The sequence below is a fragment of the Cydia splendana genome, chromosome 12 (assembly GCF_910591565.1).
Source record: "Cydia splendana chromosome 12, ilCydSple1.2, whole genome shotgun sequence".
Lineage (NCBI taxonomy): Eukaryota > Metazoa > Arthropoda > Insecta > Lepidoptera > Tortricidae > Cydia > Cydia splendana.
Window position 1 is genome coordinate 17,392,889 of NC_085971.1, and position 27,056 is coordinate 17,419,944.

General features: G+C 36.7%; 2 protein-coding genes and 1 long non-coding RNA gene across 3 annotated transcripts in view; all 3 read left to right on the plus strand.

Annotated features, from left to right (window-relative positions):
• The window catches only part of LOC134795901 (serine/threonine-protein kinase SMG1), a 237,230-nt gene that overhangs the window by 205,407 nt on the left and 4,767 nt on the right, over positions 1–27,056 (plus strand). Inside the window, exons 2-4 of the mRNA XM_063767832.1 lie at positions 1,954–2,162; positions 19,910–21,236; positions 23,413–23,628. Of these exons, the coding sequence (XP_063623902.1) occupies positions 1,954–2,162; positions 19,910–21,236; positions 23,413–23,628 (1,752 nt within the window). The remainder of the gene's footprint in view (positions 1–1,953; positions 2,163–19,909; positions 21,237–23,412; positions 23,629–27,056) is intronic.
• LOC134795833 (uncharacterized) lies at positions 4,464–5,690 on the plus strand. Its single transcript, XM_063767767.1, has one exon. The coding sequence runs from the start codon at positions 4,464–4,466 to the stop codon at positions 5,688–5,690; it is 1,227 nt and encodes a 408-aa protein (XP_063623837.1).
• On the plus strand, positions 24,905–25,967 carry LOC134795834 (uncharacterized). Its single transcript, XR_010144866.1, has 3 exons — positions 24,905–25,063; positions 25,554–25,652; positions 25,913–25,967. It is a non-coding gene; the product is annotated as an uncharacterized LOC134795834 (long non-coding RNA).

Genomic DNA, 27,056 nt, shown 5'->3' on the forward strand with positions numbered 1-27,056 from the left:
AAATGTTGTTTTTATGGCCCTTTTATATTACCCTTGTGGTTATTACTAGACATATTTTTTCATAAAGAAGCATTTTGAAGAACTTTAACTAAGATTTATAAAACATCTTGAGAACTTTAAAGTAAGATATAAAACAACGCAGAAGTTGATGAAAATGCTCTCGTAATTATATATAACTGTAGAAATATAGCCAGCCATACCGCAGATAATATACTATACTACTGATCTGTATCACCAAAATATATAATGTGTTACTTTTAAGAAAACTCCGATATCAATGTTGCAATTGATTGAAAAAATTCTAGTGCCTAAATTCGCCTAATTAATTATATTACAATAAATAATACCAAGTTACCAAGAAATAGATATCTATCCATTGAATTGACAATAAATAGAGCTGCGTTAATGTATGTACTTTTAAGTAAAAAAAAATCTAAAAAAAACTAGCAGTTGGGGACGGGTGGCGACACCCGTCCCCAACTTCTTCTAATATTTTTTTTTATTGTGACAATTGTAATTGTATACTTTTTTTTATTGTTACCTAATGCCGCTCCTGTCTCATATGCACAACTGTCCCACTGCTGAATAACGGAAACATCCATCAAACTTTTACGTTGCTTACCTCCCTATAGACACGGAAACTATGATGCCGCAGTACACACGTGCATACGTGATCTATTAGCTAATGCGAGACTGACCCGGTTCCGATCGCGGAATATGCTGATACGATGCATCATATCTCGTTTTCTATTTCGTTTGTTACGGAAAATTTGCAAATTGAATTCTTTTGACGGAGTTTCAATCTTGGATTAGTTCGTGTATGTTCTTTGAACTGTGTAGGTACACTAGGTACTGTAGGTAGATACGCGAAGGAACAGATGTAGCGCATAATTATTTTCCTTCGTATTTTCACGGACACATACGAACGTGTCTTTCTATTTCAGTCAGTCTCGGTACAAAAAGTACTGAGGTTGATTGAAGTAGCATGACAAATACGAACGTTTCCGAGAAAACACGAAGGAAAACAATTATGCACTACATAACATCTATAAAATTATTGCGGACTGCATTTATTAAAGGTTTTAACTTGCCGCTTGTGACGTAGTTTTACATTATGTTAGTAAAACTGCATTTGTTAAATACCTCTATTGCTGGGGTTATTAGAGAAAATAAAAACTGTTATTGAAGAAGCAAGTAATGTGCACGTTAGACGTTGTCTACTTATTAACACATTCACTGCCAACGTTTTCGTAGCGCTACGCTACAAACGACAACAAACACACGCTAACGCCAACGCTACGGCCGATCCCAGCGTTTTCCCGCTTTGTAGCGGGTTCCCGGCACTCAATGTGTTAATATTTTCGGAAAAGCAGTATTAACATAATTTAAGATATTTATTTATTTATTATTTTATTTTATGTATTTATTTATTTATACAAGGAATCCCAACAGCTATGAATGATACATTAGACTTTTTAAATAGCATTACAGAGCCAATTATAGGAACTCGCATATCTCGCTTTAGAACTTACGGTGATTTGAGAGAAAGTGTTGCAAAACAAGACATTAAACAGATAAATAAAAAAATATTTAGTTAAATCATTGTTACGTCAAAAATACTTAGGTACCTAAAACGAAATCGCACTTTTCTAAGATAAGTGGTAAATTTTGCAACCCAGCTGTGGAATGCGGGTGCCAATTTTAAAATAATAGCACTGCAAAATCTCAGGGTTACCTTGAATTTGTCGTTGTCTTTGGTTTGCCGCTTAGAAAAGTTCTTATTGCTTTATAAGAATTATTTTCTAATACCTATTGTAATTTGCGTGTAAGGTATTTTTTATCAATAGATTGATTCTTGAGGAAGATTTAGGCGTATAATATTAATTTGTTAAGGCGAAACCGGAACGGGTCGCTAGTTGTGTTCAAAACATTCAATAGCTCTTTCTTCCACAGGGTATCTTCCGCCTCGCCTGCGAGCACGTCCTACGAACCATGCGCCGTGGACGCGAGACCCTCCTGACACTACTAGAAGCCTTCGTGTACGACCCGCTAGTAGAATGGGGCGGCGCGAAGAAGCGCAGAGGAGAGAGGGATCTTCGAGCTGCCGTTGCCATGTTAGCTGTGCGCGCACATGAACTGAAACAGCAGTTTGCTGACGTCACGTGAGTATTTCTTCCTTTGCATCATAGTCTTCTAGCTAGCTAGTCCTTACAATGCCTTGTAGACGAATGAATATAGACCGGGAGATACTGACACATTTTACTGGGTCATTTGTACCAGTATGGCGGTTCGTCAGGGGTCTAAGTACGTAAAGAACGAAATAAAAATGATGGTCATAGCGCTGGTACCGGCGGCCCAATCGCGTGGGCGTTAGTCGAACGTGTCGGATAAAATACGAGTGTCGAACGATTTGTTCCACAAAAATCCTCGTATTATTCGATAGTCCATAAAAAAGAAGTAGACGGTAGCGTAATGCCATACTTCTCCGGTGTGACTTACAGCCCGCCATACTGAGGCGAACACATTAATTAAAAAAAAACAATTCAATCATTTGTGCCAAGCTAATTTTTGCACAGGTGATCATCGTCGAGCAGCCATTCATGGACATCACCATGCCATACTTTTCGGATGGTTCCAAATGGCCGCCATACCGCCGCAAAGGAGTTAATTTTTTTTTATTGCTAAACGATTTGTACCATCTTGTAATTTTTTTTCAAGACTTTCTGTGTGATCATAAATGAAAATCTCATAATGCCATACCTGTAGGAGGTGGCAAATGTGTACAATATTTTTTTTTTATTTCAAGTATGGTGCCCCTTTTTCCCCCTATTAGAAGTATGGCAAATATAATAATGGTCACATTGCATCATATAATTTCCAAAAATCCAAATGCCATACTGGTACAAATCGTCAAAAAATTGTTTTTGTTTTAAGTCTTGGCTTAAGTCTCACAGTCGTCCGCCCCGTAGTTATAATCTGAAATATATTTTTTTAGGTACAATTGTATCCAAACAAACAGAATATGATGATGCCATGCTGTAAAAAAATATTTTACGTATACATAGTCATATTTTTGAAACGTGTCGATTAAATAAGTTTTTCAAGTATGGCAGCACTTTATCCCCCTACTATAAGTATGGCAATTATAATAACGGTCACATTTTATCAAATACTTTCCAAAAATTTAAATGCAATACTGGTACAAATCGTTTAACAAAAAAAAAAATTAACTCCCTTGAGGCGGTATGGCGGCCATTTGGAACCGTCCGAAGAGTATGGCATGGTGATGTCCATGAATGGCTGCTCGACGATGATCACCTGTGCAAAAATTAGCTTGGCACAAATGGTTGAATTGTTTTTTTTTAATTAATGTGTTCGCCTCAGTATGGCGGGCTGTAAGTCACACCGGAGAAGTATGGCATTACGCTACCGCCTACTTCTTTTTTATGGACTATCGGAAAATACGAGGATTTTTGTGGAACAAATCGTTCGACACTCGTATTTTATCCGACACGTTCAACTAACGCCCACGCGATTGGGCCGCCGGTACCAGCGCTATGACCATCATTTTTCTTTCCTTCATTACATGCTTAGACCCCTGACGAACCGCCATACTGGTACAAATGACCCAGTAAAATGTGTCACTATCTCCCGGTCTAATAGGGCACAGCGCGAAGAAACGCAGAGGAGAGAGGAACCTTCGTGGTGCAGTAGCTATGTTGTCTGTACGCAGTTAGCAGACGTCACGTGAGTAGGTATTTAATTCTTTCTACCTCTACATGGTCTTCTGACTAACCTGTTAGTACATCCTCTGCACCACGTGTCCTGGACTGCAGTCTGTCTACACGTACATTGATTTAGCAAATAGGTACAGATCGACTCTGTAGAACCGACCGGGGGTAAAATCTGTCCTACCGCACGAGCAGTTGTCTAAAAAAAGATTTTCACAGATTATCGGACAGACTTTGCAAGTGATGAGCTGATGAGCGACACCCGACGCTTGCAACTTTTGCAAGTTTTTAAATGTTTCACACCCTGATGGCTAGTACAGGAACATACAGAAACATCTGAGTCGCTTAATTTTCCAGTAGCATAGCACAAACCCGCACGGTACAAGCATTGAACAAACATATGATAAATCGTTGTTTATTTTTCGCCAGTTACACTCTGATAGGCTCAGTAGCGAGCGACATAGATTAAATAGATCACAGTTACCTTTACACCTATTCTGGCGCTTTCGTCTCGATCGATAAAATGTAAACTACTATACTTATCCTTCTTTCGAGTTTCATTTGGCAATCGATGCGATCAGACGTGTTGAAATTATAATTAAATAATATACAAATTAAAATCGTGTGCAATATGCATTGACCTCGATATTGACAAACTGTGTCATGCGACGTTCTTTGCTTGTGTAGTGTAAGTAGATATGACGTCAAAGTGTTTAAACAACTTTATTCATTATGAGTGCTAATAACAGCCCGTTTGGCAGAAGTTCCAAAATTCAGCGTTCCCCGCCATCAACACCAGTGCCACCGAATACCGGCGCAAGAGACCAGACCAGTCTTGACCCGGTACCAACATCAGAGATTCAGAATTGGATGAGCACCATAGATAAATCTCTTAGTGAAATCTGCAGCATATCGACGGAAGGCAAATTGAACTCCGACCAAAAACTCAGGATCCACAATCTTTGCCGAAAGGTTTCCCACGGTTCCGCAAACTTGGCAGTTCTTTATCAAGGCCTTAAAGCAAAGGCACTCGTTAACCACTGCACTCTTCAGACGCTTCAAGAAAAACAAGACCTATCAGACAGTTTCCGAGCCCTCAAGGACAGTATCGATAACACTAACAGACCGGCTACACACGCACTTTCTTTTGCCGATATGGTGAAAACTAGTAACAAAAACGAAATTCGTCCTAATAATTTGAGCTCAGTCGCAATTTATCCTAAAGATCAGTCGAAGTCAAGCGAGGAAACGAAAAACCTAGTACAAAAAATTATTAATCCTGAAGAAATGAAACTGCACGTAAGAGCGCTGCGTAAAGTTAAAAATGGCGGTGTTATCATCAGCACTGATACTAAGGACGACATAGAAAAATTGAAATTGACATTTAAAAACACATCCCTGAATCTCACCATCGATGAACCCTTCAAGCGCAGGCCCAGAGTTGTAATAGTAGGTGTACCATCGGCTCTACGGGATCAAGAGGTCTACAATTGTTTATATGAACAGAATATAGCCGACAAGTTTCCAGAACTAACTCGGGAAAATTTCTTAGCGTCTATCAAATTAAGCCATAAGTCGGGTAAGAAAGATGCAGAGTCCTGTAACTACGTGATAGAAGTTCCAGCCTATATACGACGCGCTCTCATATCTCAAAACCGAGCTTTCATCAACTGGTCATCGTGTCCTGTCAGAGACTTCACAACTGTTACAAAGTGTTTCAAGTGCCATTTTTACGGCCATGCTGCCAAAACATGCAAGCAATCAGAGCCCACCTGTGGACATTGCAGTAATCTAGGGCACTCGGACAAGGATTGCCTATTTAAAGCAGAATATCCCAAATGCGCATCATGCAGTCTCTTCAAAAAACCCAATGGTCATATAACTGGGGACCCTGACTGTCCCGTCAGGAAAATGGCCGAACGACGGTACATAAACTCGATTGATTATGGAGAGGGCTAATAAATACATGCTATTAAAAGATTATCTGTTAATTGTTTGTCTAAGTATACCTAACTAGTTGGTTTGTAGTTATTACCTACCATTTGTTATCAACGTATAGATCGATAATGTTTTTCATACTTAAGTATTTAATGTTTGTATAAAATTGTCATTAATAAGTGCTTTATTTACCTTATGTTTAATTTGCCCTACTGACCGTAATCCTATCAAAATGCATTTCTTGCCTCGTAACTATTTTTAATGTAAACTAATAACAATGTAATAATGAAATAAACACGATCGACCTACATTATAGATATTATAGACACTGACACAGCAATACTTGGTTACTAAGTGTAAGATAATTCAATACCTATTCATGTCTCTATGTTCATGATTTTAATTTGTTTTATTGTTTATTGATCTTTAAATTAGTATATTATCTCTTTGCCTGAGATACAGGATTATATTCCTAGTTCAGGCGCACGTAACAATGTACGTAAAATGTAAAAGTTCACGCATAATGTAACATTAGCAATAAGGTTTTCTTAATAAATTATTCTTATTCTTATTCTTATTCTTATTCTTCTGTTTAGCACTTAAGTCAGGAAACCGTTGCTAACAAGAATGCAAGCTGGTTTTATTCAAATCGCGTAGCTGAATAACGGATGCACATTATGTGCAGTATAGGAGCTAATTTTGCAAGCTCGGGGTGTATAAACCGTAAAGTAGCTATCGTATCGACACAGCTGCCAGAGTTGCCAGGTCTATCTTAATAGGTACGTATATCGTAAAGGAAATTTCTTAGTCCCTAAATGCGCCAAAGTGAACAAGAAACTTTCTTCTTCGTTCATTCTTTTTCTCGAGGGATTACAGGCCGCGTAGCCAACATGCCAATAGCTTACGCTCCGTAGCGATCGAAACGCAACTGTCACTGTTGCACTAATATTTAAGAGTGATAGAGAGACACAAAGCGTTTCGTTGTCGTAGCGATAGCGATTGTCACCTTGGCTAGGCTAGGCCGGCAAATATGGGTTCGTTTATCCGAAGAGAGTGAAATATCGTCAACCTTATTACAAAAACGTAAGGCCCATCGAGAGTAGAGCAAATCTAATTTTCACCGAAACAGTAGTTATTCCCCAAGCAATGCATACTGGTTTATACATACGTTGCATAAGCTGCTTGTCTGAATTTCGATGCATCAGCTGTTGACTGTACTCGCCCAGTGCGCCATAAGGCAGCTGACAGACTAGCGGCGATCAGCGGGTAGCGTAAAAGCGAGGTTTCCTTAACGAGCGAGAGTTTTCACTTAGGGGCTCACTGTTCATATTACATACTTGTATATGTATATAAACGCGTATTCGTCATTGTATGTTTGCTGTACGAAGGGAGACTGCCTGCAAACTTCATGCAGCGTCGCTTCGTACACCGAGTTATGTGATATGTCGCGAATGTATTCTGTTTACTTTTATTTTCGACGTAAGTGGCATAATGTTATAAGCTGCACGCAAGTGTACAGAAAGCTATAAAGTACAGTCAAAGAATTTAATATCCGACCCATTTTGTACCTTTGTCACAGTGACAATAGTATGAGGTCTCTAGCGACTTTCACATTGATTGCCACTGTGACAAGGTATGAAATGGGTCGGAAATTAAATTCTTTGACTTGTACAGCTGCTGCTGTACGTGAACAGTAGGCGTTAGAGATAGTTCCTGCTGTCAGTGTCATCATGGCAGGCGCCGGTCGCGCGCGCGCACGCTCTGCTCAACTCCGTGCTCGAGGCACACCCAGAGTGTGATTTGTTTGTAAGTGCAATTGGACGACTGATGATTGAGTGTAAGAGAGTGATAGAGCGAGAGATGCCTGTAAGTAGTATTTTATAATATTGTTATGTAAATACTTGTGTACCCTAGGTATAAGTATTACTGTCTCCCAATTTGTGCCGCTGTGGCTTTAGCTGTTAAGGTACAATTGTCAACTTAAATAATAAATAAATAAATAAATCATAGCTGTTTATAACGCTTACTCACTCACGCAAATTTAAATCTAGCAGGTACCGTCGCCCACACTGTTAACTGTACATCGGTGGACTAAGGTCCAACGATGTAGGCGATGTACAGTTAGGAGTGTTGCTGTTAGTACAAGCAAAGAGAATAGATAGTATAGAGGGTTACTGTCATAGTAAATTTGGTACTCACAGTAAATTGACTACCATCTATCGACACACGATTGAAACTAAAAATGAAAATGTATAAAAATATCAAAAAATGTATATAAATATTGATAAATGTTTTTTTTATATTTATTTATTATTTTTATATGACTTTGACCAGTGTTCTTTCACTGATATGTGTTAAAATTGTTAAATATCAAACGGTGTCGTCAACGCCATCTAGCCGAGTATAGGCCAAAGGTGTGGCGCCATCTATTCGAGAATTACTTTTACTTGATTTCCGAGGCACGTTTTTTCCTTAGACTTTACCTATCTTATACGGAGTTACATATATCTTTGGTACAAGTACGTCTTGCGCGAGAAAATAGTCGATCTCTACTCGCTTTATCGCCGCCGGTCAGGCAACAGCCTAACGCAGTGGTGCAGCGTTTTGAGAGTCAAGGTCGCGCTCTACATTTGACACGTGCCTGGCGCCGGGCGCCTCATTCCAATTTTAAAAATCGCAACTTGTTTTCATTTTAGTTTGACTTTTCTCCAAGTTTATCTCGCGCGCTCCAATATACATACACATGGGTCATACTTACACATTTATTGTATGCTTAGTGTTGGGTTATTACCGGGTCGATGATGAAAACTAATACTTGTACCAATATTTTAACTTTATTCATTTGTTATAAACATAATAACAACCAATTTACAATCAAATATTCAAGACGTCTTCACTCTAACTTGTCCGTACTCGAACTGCCCACTTGTCACTGGTATACCCCCTTTTCAACCGACGAAAAAAAAAAACGGAGGAGGTTCTCAAGTCGACGCGTATATATTTTTTTTTTTTTTTTTTTTTTTTATGTATGACCACGCATAACTTTTTACAGAGGTGTTCGATTTTGATAATTATTTTTTTATTGGAAAGGGTATACCCCGAAGTTGGTCCCATATAAATTTGGAAAAAAAAATCCAACGTTAAGGGTAGGAAAATAGGGGATGATTGATTTTTTCACTCACCGATTGTAACGTATGACCACGCATAACCTTTTACAGAGTAGTCGTAATAATAATAAAAATTTGGAAAAAAATCCTACCCTAAGGGTGGGAAAATAGGGGTAATTTATTTATATTACAGAACATAATAGTTAAAGTAGGATTATTAATATAACAGTTAATAGCTAAAGCAAGGTAGGTAGCTATTTTAAAAGTAATCAAAAATTAAGCATGTAATAATTTGTATAAATTATAGCCACAGAAAATTATAAAATAAAAACTTTTTAACAAAAAAAATAACCGCCGAAAAAAAACTAAAAGGAAAAAATTATAAAATAAAAACTTTTTAACAAAAAAAATAACCGCCGAAAAAAAACTAAAAGGAAATAAAAAAACCGGCACTAACACGAAACGAGTCGACAAAACAATAGCACACTGAAAAGAAAAAATAATTATTTTGTCTTCAATAACGCAAGTGAATACCTATGAACTATGTATATACATACTTCTGAAATCAATCACACAAATCTGCGTATTTATATATTTACAATCTGTTATTTTTGGAGTCGGTGCCAGCCTCAAACAAACTTGAGCACCTTAGTGAAGCACCTGCACCGACTCCAAAAATAACAGATTGTAAATATATAAATACGCAGATTTGTGTGATTGATTTCAGAAGTATGTATATACATAGTTCATAGGTATTCACTTGCGTTATTGAAGACAAAATAATTTTTTTTTCTTTTCAGTGTGCTATTGTTTTGTCGACTCGTTTCGTGTTATTATTACAAATCAACATGGCGGGAACCAGTGACAAGTATGAGTCAATTGATACTCTTTTATAAATTATTCATAAACAAAAGTAAGAATGATCAAAATATAAGCTATTAATAAATAATGATCCTTACAGCTCGGCCATCCTGTTCGAGGCGAGACCCTTCGCCAAACCTTTATATAAAATAGTTAAAAATAATGATAAAAATAAAGACAAATTTATGAAAATAATGAATCAAAATGTATACATTAAAACAAACCAAGATTCACTGATCCAATATTACTATGTGAATGATATTTATGCACATAATATGCATATTAAATAATAATAAGTAACAAGAGAAAATAAAATTACAAACACGTAATACTCATGTGCACTCATGATTGCACGATATATACTATTAATAAGATTATAATTATAATGTGTATTATTGTTAATTATTAGGCATTAATAAAATGATAATTAATGATAATTAGGAAATAGGTGGCCGGTACCAGAACATAATATTATTAATCGTTCAAATTATGGTTTTCGAAGAATTTTCACAAGTCTGTTATCAAGGTTATAGAAACTATATGTCATCATAGAAACGAATAAATTTAATTAGTTCGGCCTGCAGAAATATAACAAAATATTAAACAATAGAAAATTCATACGATAAGCGTAATAGACGGTACACTATGTTTCATTATGTAATCGTAAGATTACGCAGTCTAGCATTATTAAGTTTTCTTTAACACTTGTTAAATTTCAATAATTATGATCAAGAAATATAATATAATATACGTACACAACACCATTCACTTTCGCACGTAAATATTCAAACCGCTATACATGGATCACTTCCCCAACAGAAGATAGTTGCGTCACCGCGGGTTGCGCCGTCTGCCTAACCGACGCCGGACGTTCTCATTAACTGCAATGGTGCCACGGACCACGCAAGCTCTGCCCACTGCGATAGTGCCGTCGACACATCTGAAGCTGTCCTCGATGATGATGCCGCCAACCACGCTGATGCTGCGCAACACGGGGCACCGGATCTCGTGCCGCTACTAGCCGCAGCTTCGCGTGCCATGATGCCAGCATTCGAAGACTCTGCGGTGTAGTCAACGATCGTACTTCTGCGTAGAAGCACCTTAGTTCTGCTAAGGAACAGGAATGTCATCACCCTGGCCATCTCACCTAGGCACTCCTGGGTCGGAAGTGATTCCACACCCCGACCCTCTCACCTGGGCACTCCTGGGTGGTAATGGAATACCAAACCCTGGCCCTTTCACCTGGACGCTCCTGGGTCGTTCTGAAACTTTCAAGACTTTCTTTAGATATATGAAATTAAAACTTCCTTTTTTTAAATTATTATTGAATACTCGTGGTTTTATTTCATTGATTTATTTAATCATTAATCTTTATAGTTATATCGATTTAAGCATGTTATGAATTTATTGTTTCACGTTTCAATTATTTTAGTACATAAACGACATGGCTACCAAATTGTACCTAATTTGTATTAATTATTATAATATTTGTAAATAAAATAGTCCACAATTCACTATATCATGTATTGCGCAATAAGGTTTAATAATGAAAATAGGGCATAAGTGTCACATCTCTATAAAGAATGCATGGTTCTGATTTTATATCTTCGGGCCCAGCCCGTAGTTGACATGAATGCAATCATAAAAGTGACATATTATGTATTTTTTTGTTTGGGCTACTGATTATCTGATGATATAATATGTTGATTTAAATTAACACAAACTTTTGATATTACTTCGAACGTTACCTGTTGCCAACGATTTTTTTATTAAGATATCTTATTGTAGAGGTAGTTCTATTAACCTGCTATTATCAACAGTCAAAGTTTTATATTTTAATATGAATGCGACCGACTAATCCTCATTCGAACCGCTTACACGCCTTAGGTCATAAATATAGCCATTAAAGATCCATCAAGTAGGTATAAGAACATAAACTAAGTAACCGTTAGGTTTTATAAATTTGAATGAACGAATGAATAATTTTATTACAGAACTTCGTAACTTCATTACAAGAACTAATTCCTCATCACATAAAATGGATTTAAACATCAGACATAAACTAGTTAATTAATTATTCCACATGAATGATGAACATCTACATTGCGATTTATTTTTAAAAGTATTTGGTCATTATAACAATACTCTTAGCGAATCTAGATCGAATAATATTCATGTTACAAAGTGACTAAGAAATACTATGTTTGTTTTTTTTTTCAACAGGTTTTATCTGAACCAACAAGTTTATTATTGTAGTTGAGTTTGAATACCAAATATTTAATTTCCAGCTATAGTCGTGATTTTTTTTTTTTTTTTTTTTTCAGAAACTAAAGTCTAATAGGTATTACGGTGCATTTGTTATCCTAATTCCTTATTCGGACATATCTAAAGAATTAATGATAATACTAATTAAATCAGATTCGACAATTAATGCATGTAATTCTAATTATGTATGTATGCTTGGAGTATGTTTATTATTAAAATTATTCTGGTTTAACGAAAATAAGACTTATTTATAATACTATTTTACTAGATCGAGATATTCGTACATAATTAATGTGAGACAAATTAAGAACCGTTTTCTGAAGCCTCATTAAATAAAAACTATATATTTAATTTTTGTAACTTTATAACTTGTATTGAAATTGACATTCAAATAAATGGGACTTTCTTATGAATTATCGATTATCGAACACGGTATTAGAATACAATAAACATATAAAAATATGTAAATTCACATATGCATAATAATCATGTTTAATTGTCAAGTAATATTGAACAGTTTGACAGTATATTAAAAGCGAAGCACCTTATCAATTATTATTTGATATATAAAAGTTCATAATGATGTTGTACTATGGTGGTTTAAATAATGGAAGAAATGAGTTCCCGTGTAAATTTAAAAGCTTTACTTATGAATTAAACATAACAACATTTACTTCTTTTGCAGAGAATTTACCGTATATTCCTCAGTAATAACCATTGGTTTTATATATATTTTACATTATGAATGTCTAATCTCTATGGCTCACGCGCCCAGCCAAGTTCAAGTTGAACATTAAGAAAACGGGCATCATTAATCTACTCGTATATCGATTTCCATTACATGTAATTTTATATTTACGAACGAGCGATAATCGTTGTTTCCTTTATTAATCAAGTGTCGTTATCTATTTCCTTCGTCTCTTTTTTTTTTGTAAATATAAAAGTATTATTACAATCTTAGGATTTTAGCAACTCGTGTATAACACACATAATATGATATTTCATACCGTTTTAATCTAAACTGCACTCAGATGAGAACTCAACATATTAGTAATAGACGTGTAGAAATTTTATAAATTTTTCTTTGCTTATTATTACTGTTTATTATGTTTTTATGATTAAATTATACTGATATATGGTTGACTAATTATTTTAAATTGTTGTAAATATATTTATGAAAGTTGGAATAAAAGTGTAGCGCATTCATCCACGCGCGTCAAGTCTCACACGTTCATCCACGTGCGTTTAAGTCTCGCACGTTCATCCACGCGCATTAAAGTCTCACACGTCCATCCACGTGCGTTGTATATTGTGTATACCTACACAAACACATCGATTCCACAAGATTAACATGGCGCTTCTTATCTACTGATACTAGTGTCTGCACATACGTCATCGACTCTTTATATGAAAACTACTCAACGTATAGCTCTGACTCTATACATATGGCTCTACATATGGCTCTACATATGGCTCTACATATGGCTCTACATATGGCTCTACATATGGCTCTACATATTGCTCTACATATTGCTCTACATATGGCTCTACATATGGCTCTACATATGGCTCTACATATGGCTCTACATATGGCTCTACATATGGCTCTACATATGGCTCTACATATGACTCTACATATGACTCTACATATGGCTCTATATGACTCTACATATGACTCTACATATGACTCTACATATGACTCTACATATGACTCTACATATGACTCTACATATGACTCTACATATGACTCTACATATGACTCTACATATGACTCTACATATGACTCTACATATGACTCTACATATGACTCTACATATGACTCTACATATGACTCTACATATGACTCTACATATGACTCTACATATGACTCTACATATGACTCTACATATGACTCTACATATGACTCTACATATGACTCTACATATGACTCTACATATGACTCTACATATGACTCTACATATGACTCTACATATGACTCTACATATGACTCTACATATGACTCTACATATGACTCTACATATGACTCTACATATGACTCTACATATGACTCTACATATGACTCTACATATGACTCTACATATGACTCTACATATGACTCTACATATGACTCTACATATGACTCTACATATGACTCTACATATGACTCTACATATGACTCTACATATGACTCTACATATGACTCTACATATGACTCTACATATGACTCTACATATGACTCTACATATGACTCTACATATGACTCTACATATGACTCTACATATGACTCTACATATGACTCTACATATGACTCTACATATGACTCTACATATGACTCTACATATGACTCTACATATGACTCTACATATGACTCTACATATGACTCTACATATGACTCTACATATGACTCTACATATGACTCTACATATGACTCTACATATGACTCTACATATGACTCTACATATGACTCTACATATGACTCTACATATGACTCTACATATGACTCTACATATGACTCTACATATGACTCTACATATGACTCTACATATGACTCTACATATGACTCTACATATGACTCTACATATGACTCTACATATGACTCTACATATGACTCTACATATGACTCTACATATGACTCTACATATGACTCTACATATGACTCTACATATGACTCTACATATGACTCTACATATGACTCTACATATGACTCTACATATGACTCTACATATGACTCTACATATGACTCTACATATGACTCTACATATGACTCTACATATGACTCTACATATGACTCTACATATGACTCTACATATGACTCTACATATGACTCTACATATGACTCTACATATGACTCTACATATGACTCTACATATGACTCTACATATGACTCTACATATGACTCTACATATGACTACATATGACTACATATGACTCTACATATGACTCTACATATGACTCTACATATGACTCTACATATGACTCTACATATGACTCTACATATGACTCTACATATGACTCTACATATGACTCTACATATTACGCATAAGCGTAGTTTTAAGTTACAACTTTTCAGTACTACACGCAACTTCAAAGATATCCACAGAATACACTATTATTCCAATTAAGGTCCTTTGTTTTTCATTTAGGTACCTAAGTATGATTTGAATTTACTACTATTACAGAAAAACAAAAATAATAAAAATGTAGCAAACGATACTGTCCTGTCAGATAAAACACAGGAGATTATTAGTGGTTTGCAAGACTTAACGTCATTCAAAATATTCACATCCTATAAATAAAGGGGTAAATGAGTTTCTAAATGTTTAAAGTATGCGTAGCTCGCAATCAAATATTATATCATATCGATGTCCCATCGACCTCGCATTTCTCCATGATCATCATGGTAACACACATACTTTATATACATTGATTAAGTACTCGTGCCAAAATTACTGGCCCTTACAAGGTTGTTATGATAAAAAACTGATTACATTAAGACTTGATGACATACAGTCATACAGTCTAAACAAAAGGTGACAGGTTATTAAATTGAATCCATTGAGATACAAGTTCACGATATCTAGTATGTGTAAATTGACACAAAAAATACTTAATGCTCAGCGCACAAAGTTACGAGTTACGTATCTTGAGGAGTGTGCAATAGAAAAACAATAGAAAAATATTACATAAGTACATTCGTTAACGAGTTACTACTCGTGTATTCAACAAACGACATACGCTCCATAACATGGAGATTTAATATAGATGTATGTTCATACCAGAGTTGGGCAAAATTAGTTAAATTAAATAAAATGAGAATGGTAACGTTAGTTTTAATAACGGCAACTTATTTTGTCAATTTATCATGAGTTTACCAATTAGCTTGAATTCGACATGACACACTTATGAATTTATCATCGACATGGTTTTGGAAGTATTTTAATTATTCGAGCAGATGGTTATCATGGTTATTCAAAGTAACGTTTTAGTTGATAAAGTTAGAATAAGGTTCGTTTTACGACCGCTACTTCCTTTATTCCTTATGAAATCATTTGACTGAGCTTTATTTTAGTTTAATCACAGATTGCAATTATAAGTGCCCAACTCTGATTCATACTATTAATACGTTTAATATCCGATATGTCATAAAGGTGTTGTATTTCCATACAAGAAGGGAAAATAATTATAACTACGTGTTCTAGTAATTTAGCTTCATCGAGGCTTTCATAAGTAATGCTGCGTTGGGCAGCGTCGCTGAATGAAAACCGATATCGGTATAAAAGCACTAGGTTAAAAAAAAAAACCATGTTAATAGCTAATAGCACTAGGTACACAAGTTACATAACGTAACCCTGCATTATGGTTTCCAATTTGGACTTAGATCGTCACGTTATTTTCTTTTAAATAATGTATCGTCTTGTCGGTCTTGTGCGCATGGACTCGCAATATTATGTATAAACTTACATAGTGACCAGAATGATTTTAAAGTGAAGTTCCGAAAGGTCATATATTATAATGCCCAACATTTTAATAAAAGCAATATCTTAGATGCATTCGTAACAATATTACGTTATACACTGACGCCAATCGCGTTTAAAAACTTCATACTAGAGGCATTGCTAATACAAACTCAACAGGGGTTTACTTCAGAGGTATTCAATTGGCAAGATTTAATTTTTAGTTTACTCATCGGTGTCACGGTTACAAAGCCAGTGTATTCATACAATTTTAGTACCGCAAACTGACCTCAAAAGGTGCAACAGATCGTAAATCTTAATGTACATAAAACAATATCCTACTGTAGTTTGCTACTACAGTTGTACTATGCTATTTTGCTACGCAACAAAACTAAATAATGAGTCCTTAGCCTGAGTTTGAAATAATCGATGTGGTACACCATCATACAATCGAGTTTGATAATATAGAAACATTATAATGACATTCGATCTAATTTTCACTGACTCATATGTAATATTCAAAAACGCTTAAATGACAACTGTAGATTTTAAATTTCATATTTTTATTAGAAGTGAGACTACCTGGCATCCGTTCGTACGTTCTTTCTACACATACATATACCAAAATTGGGCAAATCATCATCATGATCGTTAATAATATATACAGTATATTTAATACAGATATGACGGTAGGTTCTTAAACCAATTTTATTTAAAATGAAAGGGAGTAAAAAAAAATATATAAAGAAATGACTTACCAAAATTTAATACACTTTCCGGTAAACATAGTTTACTCACTGATACAAACGAAAAAGAAAAGAAAACCTTACGTTCGTGCGGCGTGGCAAAAATCCTATCGATTTTTGTTAGATCCAACTTCTGAAATTGTTGGGTTATTACCGGGTCGATGATGAAAACTAATACTTGTACCAATATTTTAACTTTATTCATTTGTTATAAACATAATAACAACCAATTTACAATCAAATATTCAAGACGTCTTCACTCTAACTTGTCCGTACTCGAACTGCCCACTTGTCACTGGTATACCCCCTTTTTATTACAAATCAACATGGCGGGAACCAGTGACAAGTATGAGTCAATTGATACTCTTTTATAAATTATTCATAAACAAAAGTAAGAATGATCAAAATATAAGCTATTAATAAATAATGATCCTTACATTAGCGTCTTTTCTGTAGACATCGCAAAGTTAAGAGAATCAAAAGCTAATTTTTACGCTGCCCCTTACATGGGATACATATGTGTCGCTTAACTTCAAACTCAGGTAAATCCATTCGACCCTCTCAGCAAATATCTACTCTATTACCTTTTCTTAATACCATAATCGCATAATCTGACAGATGGATTTACCCGAGTTCGAAGTTAAGCGACTCATATTTACAGTAGGTACTTTAGACGCAAATCTTTAAACGATGAGCAATTCTTGTGTATTTATTTATTTATATAATATTTCGGGGATCTCGGAAACGGCTCTAACGATTTCGATGAAATTTGCTATATGGGGATTTCCGGGGGCGAATCGATCGCATTTTTTAGTTTTTACATGTTTTCCGAGCAAATCTCGGTCTCCCAGATATTAAGAAAAAAATGATATACCCGGATCGTAAACTTTTATTGTATTGTCCACAGATGTGACCTTTTTCTGAAATGTGTTTTGCCCCATATAAATAAGTACCTACCTAAGTACCTCCCTATAGATGCATTGGCTCTCTCTCCATTATACCTATCAAGTTGAGAACATTCGAATGCGGCTGCTGCCTGTAATGTGCGTCGCTGGAGTTTAGTGTTAACATTAAATTAAGCTGCGGCCGGGGCGTGCAAATAAATGAGCGCGAAAATGACATTGTTACGTGACAGATTATGTGTAGCATTTGGCTGTGGTTTCGCTTGATTACCTTAACACCACAGTTATAAATAGGGTATTTTCCTATTAGTCAAATCAGTTACTTTTTTAGAACTGTCAAATCGATTTGCTAATATGGAATTTATATGAAACATTACATCGTGACGTCACGGTCAACTCACCTACTTTTTATATTTGTATCCGATTTATTAAATAGAACTTGTGTTTAAATATAACTCCTATCTGTGTTTTTCTAATAATTATCTGGTGCTTTATTTCATGCATGGTGTAAAATAATTTATTTTTAATACAGTGTAATACCCTATTATTAGTGATGTCCGACCGTGGTTTTGTTTGTTCACCTCGTAACAAGGGCACTATCTATCAACGTAGTTTTTATTATCTCCAATCGTCTAATAATACTTATAATGTATTCTTTGCTACCGGCTCACGTGGAAGGAACTTTTCATATTTTGTTACAAAGCTTATAAAAATTACCAATACTCAAGCTGATTTCGGATTAAGAAAAAAAACGTCTTGTAAGTTTAATATGGAATATAAATTTAGGGTAAAAGATTTTTTCTCGCATTTTCAAACCGAAGTTTTGTAAAAAATACGACACAACGTATAGTCACTGGAGAGGACTATATTCAACTGCGGCAGAGGAAAGTCATTCAAAATCTCACAATATGGCGATGTTATTGCTAATGACATGTCCTACTTGTAGCTCCCTCGCGCCTCGGGCAAGAGCGAGGCACATTCGCATAATGAGAAATTGAATCACCGCGTAAAACACAAGACGTGTTAGCTTATAATTTTAAATGGTGTTTCAAGATTCTAATATTTTAACCTTTTCAATGTTCAAGTCATAACGAAAGAAAAATAGTCATTACGAAGTAAAAGATACTCCAAAAGTCCGCATGTGGTTAATGTACCTATGTAATGTTATATATTATATATATTCAAACCACTTCCTAAATTCCATGCGTACCGTCCCTAAACAACGATAATTCTGTACACACTGTAGCAATGTTTCTGGCGCAATAAATACAAACAAGCCCCGTTTATGGTCGTGATAACCGGCCGCGTGTGAGCCGCGGGAGATAACACAATAACAAATGCTACCGATTCACATGTGCCGGGTCGCCAGGCGATTATCACCTCTGTGCTGCTACAGATAAAGTGGAAAGGTATGGCTGTTTAAAACTTGACTTTATTCTAATTCCACCTCAACTAAAAGGTTTTCTTTCCTATTGAACTTATGAAGGTTGTGCTTTACATCAAACTACTGGCATCAATACAATACAGTAACTCTTTGTTGAGAACAAACTCGAACTCAATAACTGATACAGACAATAAACGAGACTACACGTGAAGAGATGTTAAACAACACCCGGTCTCGTGTTACATGACAAAATAGATTGAAATAGAGTTTAACAATATGTATCTCAATCAAACTTCATAGTTCATAATTTTCATTAGGTATTTTCCGGAGTAAAAGCCAAATATTGGTTTTGCTGTAAAGCTAGGAATCAAACAATAGGTTATTTCTATTTAAAGCTCAGAGCTCGGCGCATAAAGCCGACACGTAGGTGTGTTAGAATTATTAATCACGACTGTTCCGCTGAAAACCACTTTGATTACACTACCTATATGCATTATTAAGTGGCCCTGTCATCAAATATTCACGGTCCGATGTTGTTTCAGGGAGCAGTTCCTGGCTGCGCTGCCAGACGTCCAAGCGAGCGCCGACCAGTGGCTCCAGGAAACCGAAGAACTCAAGTCCATTGAGACCAGACTCCATGACTGCCACCAGCAGATGGCGCTGGTCAAAGAGATAGAAGCGTACGGACCGAACCTAAGCAGCCATCCTTTGTACGCTATCTCGCAGAAATACTCCTCGTACAAAAAGGCAAAGAACGCTGTCGAGGACTCTATGAAAGCCCTCGTAAAGATACTCAACGATTTTGACACTCAAATAGAAAGCTTCGCAGCGGCCAATGAAGCTATCAACGGTCCCAAATTGGTTGCATGGGTGCAAGAATTTTCAGGCCCAAGCGAAGATGATGAGAAACCGATATTCGACCACATCAAAGAGTTCCTCGCAAATGCTGGGCAGAGCTCAATGATCACCCAATGCGAACAAGCGGAGAACGAACTCAATCAGAGCATGCAAGAGACTATTGTCCTCGTCAGATCCTGCTTAGAGCTCCTTTCACAATATGTTGCGGTGTCTCAATATTACCCGCAAACCCACACCGAGTACCATCGTGTTGTAATGTTCCGCAAATGGCTGGCCGAAGCTTTAGAGAGCAAATCACCTGAAGTGTGCCGTGAAGTCTCCAGCCAAGTTACGGCTCTAGTCAACGCTGACAACGCAAACAACACAGAACAGATAGTTGCGTACAACTTCCAACTACAAACTATTACTGCTGAAGCCAACGTTAATTTGAACAAGGCAATTGAAAGACTGCAAATTCACGGAGGTCCAGATGCAGTGGCAATAGCTCAAGAGGCATACATTCAAGCGAAGACGAATATTAGCTCCTGGGTGCGTTCTGAAGAGAGGGCTGGGGCAGCGTTGGAAAGCGTTGTCATAGGAATGCTATGCAACTTGAACAGAAGATATCTCATCTTAGAGAACAGCGCACAAAGCGCGGGCGACTGCTTAGTGGACTTGACGTCCAGAGAAGGAGAATGGTTCTTAGACGACATGAGTGCTTTATCAATGCAAGCTGTTGAACTGCTATCCCTGCTACCTTTACAATCAGCTTCGGCTGAAGACTCAGCCATGCCTGTAGCAGTGGAATGCGTTCGCAACGCCAACTTACTCTTATCTGACCTGGTCCAGTTGAACTACAACTACAGCACTATAATTCTGCCGGAAGCCATGAAGAAGCTTCATCAGGAGGACCCGTCGACACTGATGATGATCAGTGAGCTAAATGCGGTGATAATGAATACTCCGATGCCGTTGAACGAGCTGCTCACCCAGTTGGAGATGAACTTCAGATATTTACTAATGGATATGGAGGTAAGAGAATTTAACAAAGCTAAGTCTAAAATCATACTCTGCTTTTACTTTTTTCAAAACAGAGTCAATGGCGTTCAGACTTTTTACATCCACCTTAAAAGATTACAAACCTGTTTATCTACTTGATATTTAGGTACTTACTAACTTACAATACTGCGTATATTTTTGATACCTTCAATGGCGCAGTATTAAAAAGTGTTATTTATTTTATCACGTGGATAACGCCATCTATCATACGCCTACATATTATTATTTTTTATACTTCGACGATCTTTTTATGATACATTGTGACATTTGTAAAATGTCATGCAATAAACAAGAAATCAGAATTAGGACTAATGATAATATGACAAACAATACATTATGACTTAAAACTTTATGGCAAACAAAAGGACCCCTCCTCCTCCTTCCCCTTAGGGAAAGGGGGATTCTGGCGCTTTCGTCTCGATTCTCGATCTATGTAATCGAATCTCACCAAAGTGTCCAAAGTTATATCTGCAAAGTCTAAAAATAACTGTAAAAGTGTTCCAAATAGTTGTAATATCAGATAGTGACCCGCATCTTAGAATTCAAAGGCAGAACTCGCAACTCCAAGTTATCGACGTCGCCCGCATCGCAATTTGCTACTCGACAACTTCGGCTGAGATTGAATCGGAAACTTTCGCTATAACATTCTGCATCGTATATTTTAAGATAATCCGACACGTGGATGCTGTTGTGATTTTCGCGCTTAGAAGTTTATTGCGCTATTAGTAGGTGTTCTAAGCGATGGAATTACTAAACTTTGTAAGGTAAATAACCTATTTCGAACTACATATTTCCTTCCTATTTTATCACGCATTAATAATAAACTAAAAACGCATAAGATAACTTGCTGGTCGAAAATGCTTTCGTACCTATATCCGGATTTTCTGCTCTAACATGTCGAAATTCTCAACAGATTCTCGTGATATTTTGTGAGCAGGTTCGACAATTAAATAGTTTTTTTTTTGTTGTGGATTTTTTTCAAAATGGCGGAGTCATACATTTATTCAGTTGTAAGCTATGCTCGCGAGGTCTACAACTCACATAGCCTACTATACTAATGTATTTAAACGGCGTAATTTATATAATTCTTAATGTACTTAGTTTGCTATTGCCAGTGAATCCCCTATTCGGACCCTAAGAGCCGCCATACACGGACTGCTCGAGCAGTAACCCAGTGATCAACAATTCAACATACACGGAATGCTTTTGCAGCTTGACCGCATGATGAAATTTCACCGCGCAGCCAACCGCCCGTAGCAGTTGCAACTGCTTGAGCGGTTCGTGTATTGCGAATGACGATTTTGTATTGAAACTGCAGATCACCCAACGGCGACCGCTTGAAGCTGTTGGCACTGACTGCTCAAAGCAGTCCGTGTATGGCGGCCCTAAAGTATTTTTCCATTTTGTGAAAATATTAAGCTTGGGCTAGACCGCCGACCGTTAGAAGCGAAAGTTGCGTCAACAATGGAATGGAACGCGTTTGCCTATAAGTAATCGGTTTACTCGCGATTTAAACATACCCAAATCATATCAATTCTGAGTGACTCATTTGTGAAAGGTATTCTACAAGTCTGAATGTTAAAGTTATTTTATAAAAGAGCATTGAAAGTTGACCAGGGCTAGACCTAATCTAGTATGGCGCTGAATACTTAATATTATTTTATATTTAGATATACAAAGCAGCTGAGGATTGAATTGTATTTTGGCTATGTAGCTGTCTGCATTTAGGTGAAAACTTTCTTATTTACTGGTGTGTACCTATACTTGTCTGTTCGACGGAACCGGAAAGCGCCAACTCCGTTTAGCGCACCGGCCCGAAAGTAGACGCTTTCCGGCCGGAGGGCAGAAGAGATATTTTCAAACACGTAATATATAATGGTAAATATCTGGGAGACCGAGCTTTGCTCAGAAAACATATAAAAACTCAAAAATGTTTTCCCAGAGATAAGACTAGCTAGATTGAATTTTCGCCCCCTAAAACCCCCATATAGCAAATATTATCGAAATCGTTAGAACCGTTTCTGAGATCCTCGAAATATTATATAAATAAATAAATATACAAGTCGCTCGTTAAGTAAGCTCGTTTAAAGGTTTAATATAGGTAATCAACAATTCACTAATGAGTTCATTAAACGTTGTTGTTTCTCAGTGCCCCGCAGGCGCCCAAGTGCTAGCCGCCGAGCTCCGCGCCCGCTACGAAGCCCTACTCTCCGGGGACTCCCCCGGTCGCATGGTGCTGATGGGCCTCAACGGGCTGTTCGCGGCGGTGGAGATGCGCGCCAGGGAGCTGGCGGAGCCGCTGGCCGCGCCCGTGCCGCCCGCCTGGAGGAAGATAGACCACGTCAGCGACGCCATGCATATGTCGGTGAGTCTCTGAGCTAGCCAGCTTAACTACGCCCGCTACGAAGCCCTACTCTCCGGGGAGTCCCCCGGCCGCATGGTGCTGATGGGCCTCAACGGGCTGTTCGCGGCGTTGGAGATGCGCGCCAGGGAGCTGGCTGGCTCCCGCCTGGAGGAAGATAGACCACGTCAGCGACGCCATGCACATGTCGGTGAATCTCTGATTAGCGCCACTTGCCCCATCCCACCAACCCGGGGTTAACCGGTTGAACCGTTAACCCAGTGTCAAATTGTACTGGTAACCACGGTAACTCCAGGTTTAACCGGTTAACCCCGGGTTAGTGGGATGGTGCAAGTGGCCCTTAGCAAGCTAAACTAACCCTACCTACCCTAGAAGATCGACCATTTTTGTTAAAGTGAGTAATTTACCAGGTAAGTATAGTACATTATTGTCGAGGCTCGGAAGTAGCTACTTGCAGGCTGAGGATTCGTTTTAAACGGACGACCTTGGGAGTCCGTTTAATTGAATCCGAAGCCAGCAAGTAGCCTTCCAGCCGAGTCATATATAGTGCTTTTCTCAAAAATGGTGCAAAAAATATAAATATCATAGAAATATTTTACAAAAGCAACTTTCTTACGTATATATCGAGGGTTGCCTGGTGAAACCCAATAAGTGACGAAAAGTGAGATTTTAATGTAAAGAAAGTTTTAGATTGATTCGATATCGCTCAATCTAATGGTAATATCGGATAAGCGGATTTGACGTGTATCACGGAAATATGCCGAGCTGTTAACCCAATAAGTACTTGATTTGAAGTTTTAATTTAGAACTAAATACTACAAGTACATTTAAGGCTTCAGTTTTTAGTATTACTTAGTGGAAGAACCACACAAGACACATTTATAGGTATTTAGTGCAGAGTAATTTACACTAAATTCAAGTAAACACACAATGTAGAACCAGTTACTATTACTTACCCGGTCTTACCTCATTACGATTTGAACCTTAAGACGATTTTAGTAAGAATTAAAATACGTTTAAAGCATTTGTCGGATTCTACTTTTACGATATTATTTATTAAACGTACAAACTATTTAAAAGAGTAACCCAATAAACAAACTTATAATAAGTAATCATTAAAAATATTTATTTTAGTCTAATTATCGGATTCTCGCACGGGCCTTTAACAAATTTCTTTAAAAAGTTGTTCGGAGAAGAATCCAATAAGTATTTTTGACGACCGCAAGGTCATGCGCCGCCTCGACAGGTAATGACTAGTTACGCGATTCACACGATCGCAAGCGCTGCGCTTCGTCGTTGCATAATTATTTTAATTGAAAATAGCTGTTAAAAGTTGTGTATTGTATCAATGAAGGTTGTGTATGTGTTAAAAGTTGTGCGATGGGTGACCGAGGCAGAAAATTAGTGCAACTAGCCTGCAGTAACAGGCTAGAAACAGGTAAAATCTAATTTTCTAACCTAGAAATACATTTAGAATTGACGTACAAAATAAGGATACTTAATCATGTTATGACCTAATCGCTTGAACGATATACTTCGTGTTTATAGTACTGTGTTTAAATAACAATAAATCAGTCTAAGCTATTGAAACCGTTAATAAATTACGAAAAGCAGTGCGAGGGTTGCGTGGTCAAACCCGATAAGTGGAGCAAATGTGTTTTTGAAATTGTAACTGTAGGTAAATTAAATGGCGTTCATATATCAATCACAAATTATTACGACTTATCGGGTTTGACCACTCACCCCTTTAATTGTTGTAGTTTCATTTAGAGCGACTTTGAGCGAGCTTATCGGGATTTAGCACTAACTATTAATCGAACCACGCGACTTTGAGTGATGCTTACCGTACAAAACAATAAAAATGTAGTTTAAATTAAATTATGCTTGCTTAAATTATTGAATAATAATGATTATTTTTTGCGTTCCAGTGGGATCAGGTGGTTCTAATAACAGATTTTCTATGACGGGACCTAGTGTTTCAACGGCAAACGAAAACATAAGATGTTACCTGCAAAACAATAATGATGGTAAGTTTCCATGGTTTAAAGATCCGTAATAGTACATTGTGCATTAACCTCGTAAGTCCCCGCGTACTTGTAAAAGTACAAAATAGTCCGCAAAATACCTGTACATTATTGTACTTATGGATAAGATCAATAATTATAATATGTATTTTGTATGTCCTTATTTGTACTTACCCTAGTTTATAATCCCGTTACTGATTTTAAGTTGATGATTTTAAGTTATTGTGTTTTTTGCACTCATACTTTAATTTATTCATTTTCAGACAATGACTCCTCCGATCTTGATGAATCGCAAATTGATATCGCCGCCCAAATGCACAATATTGTCACCGATGATAATAAAATAAAATAACTCATAAAAATAAAATAATATTACGGCAGACTCAAGTAAGTCTTTTGAAGATTATATAAAAAAATTATATTAGGATCCATTCGTTAACTATGTTAATATGTAACTTAATTTATTTTGCTTATATTTTTTTCCAGATGATGAAAGTAATTTATTTGGCAGTGACTATTCGGATGAAGATCCCACTTACGTGCCAGATCCTAAGGACTATTCGCCAAAGCAAATAGATTCCGACTCTGATTTTATTCCTGAAAGTCCGAATGCTTTCTCCAAACAGGAAGACTTTTTTATGGTGCTGATTGATGAAGTTTTAGATCGAGTTTGGATTTCTGTAGAAGGTGACTATTCAGCAGCAGCTTATGTTCAAGATTCAGATTCAGAAAACGATACACCTCAGCAAAATGATTCCGGCCATGATATTATTATTCCTGAAACTCCCAGCCCATGCAAACAGCAGAAACGTTCCTTGTCGATATTTAACAACGTTTGTAGTTCTGGAGAAGGTGAATGCATAGAAAGAGCTTCTTAGATCCATTAAAAGTATTACATCCAACTGATTCTAGCTGCAATGACAGTATGGTCCCTGAAAGTTCAGGTGTTCGTTCACAAGTGGAAGACACTGTTTACTTTATTGTAGACAATATTTTAGACAGAGTTTGGAGTCGTGTCAAACCCTTGAAGCGACGTAAGCAAGCTAAGCCATCTGAATGGAAAATAAATATCGCCAAAAAGCGAAAAATGGAAGGGCTACCTTAGTGACCCAAGGCATTAAGCGTCCTGCTAAAGTTCCAAAGCCTATTGAATGTGATAAATGCCAATTCAAATGTACTGAAAAGTTTTCCGAAGAAGAACGTAGCAGTTTGTGCCGTTATTTCTACAGTATGGATTTCCGAGCAAGAAAGAACTTTATTCTTTCTTGCATAAAAATTCAGCCTGTTAAAACTAGAAAAGTACAGAAGGCATCTAATAAAAAGGAGCGTTCATATAGTAAAAAATGTTTCTTTCAAAAAGACAATGACGAAATCCAAGTTTGTCAAAAAAATTTCCAGGCTACATTG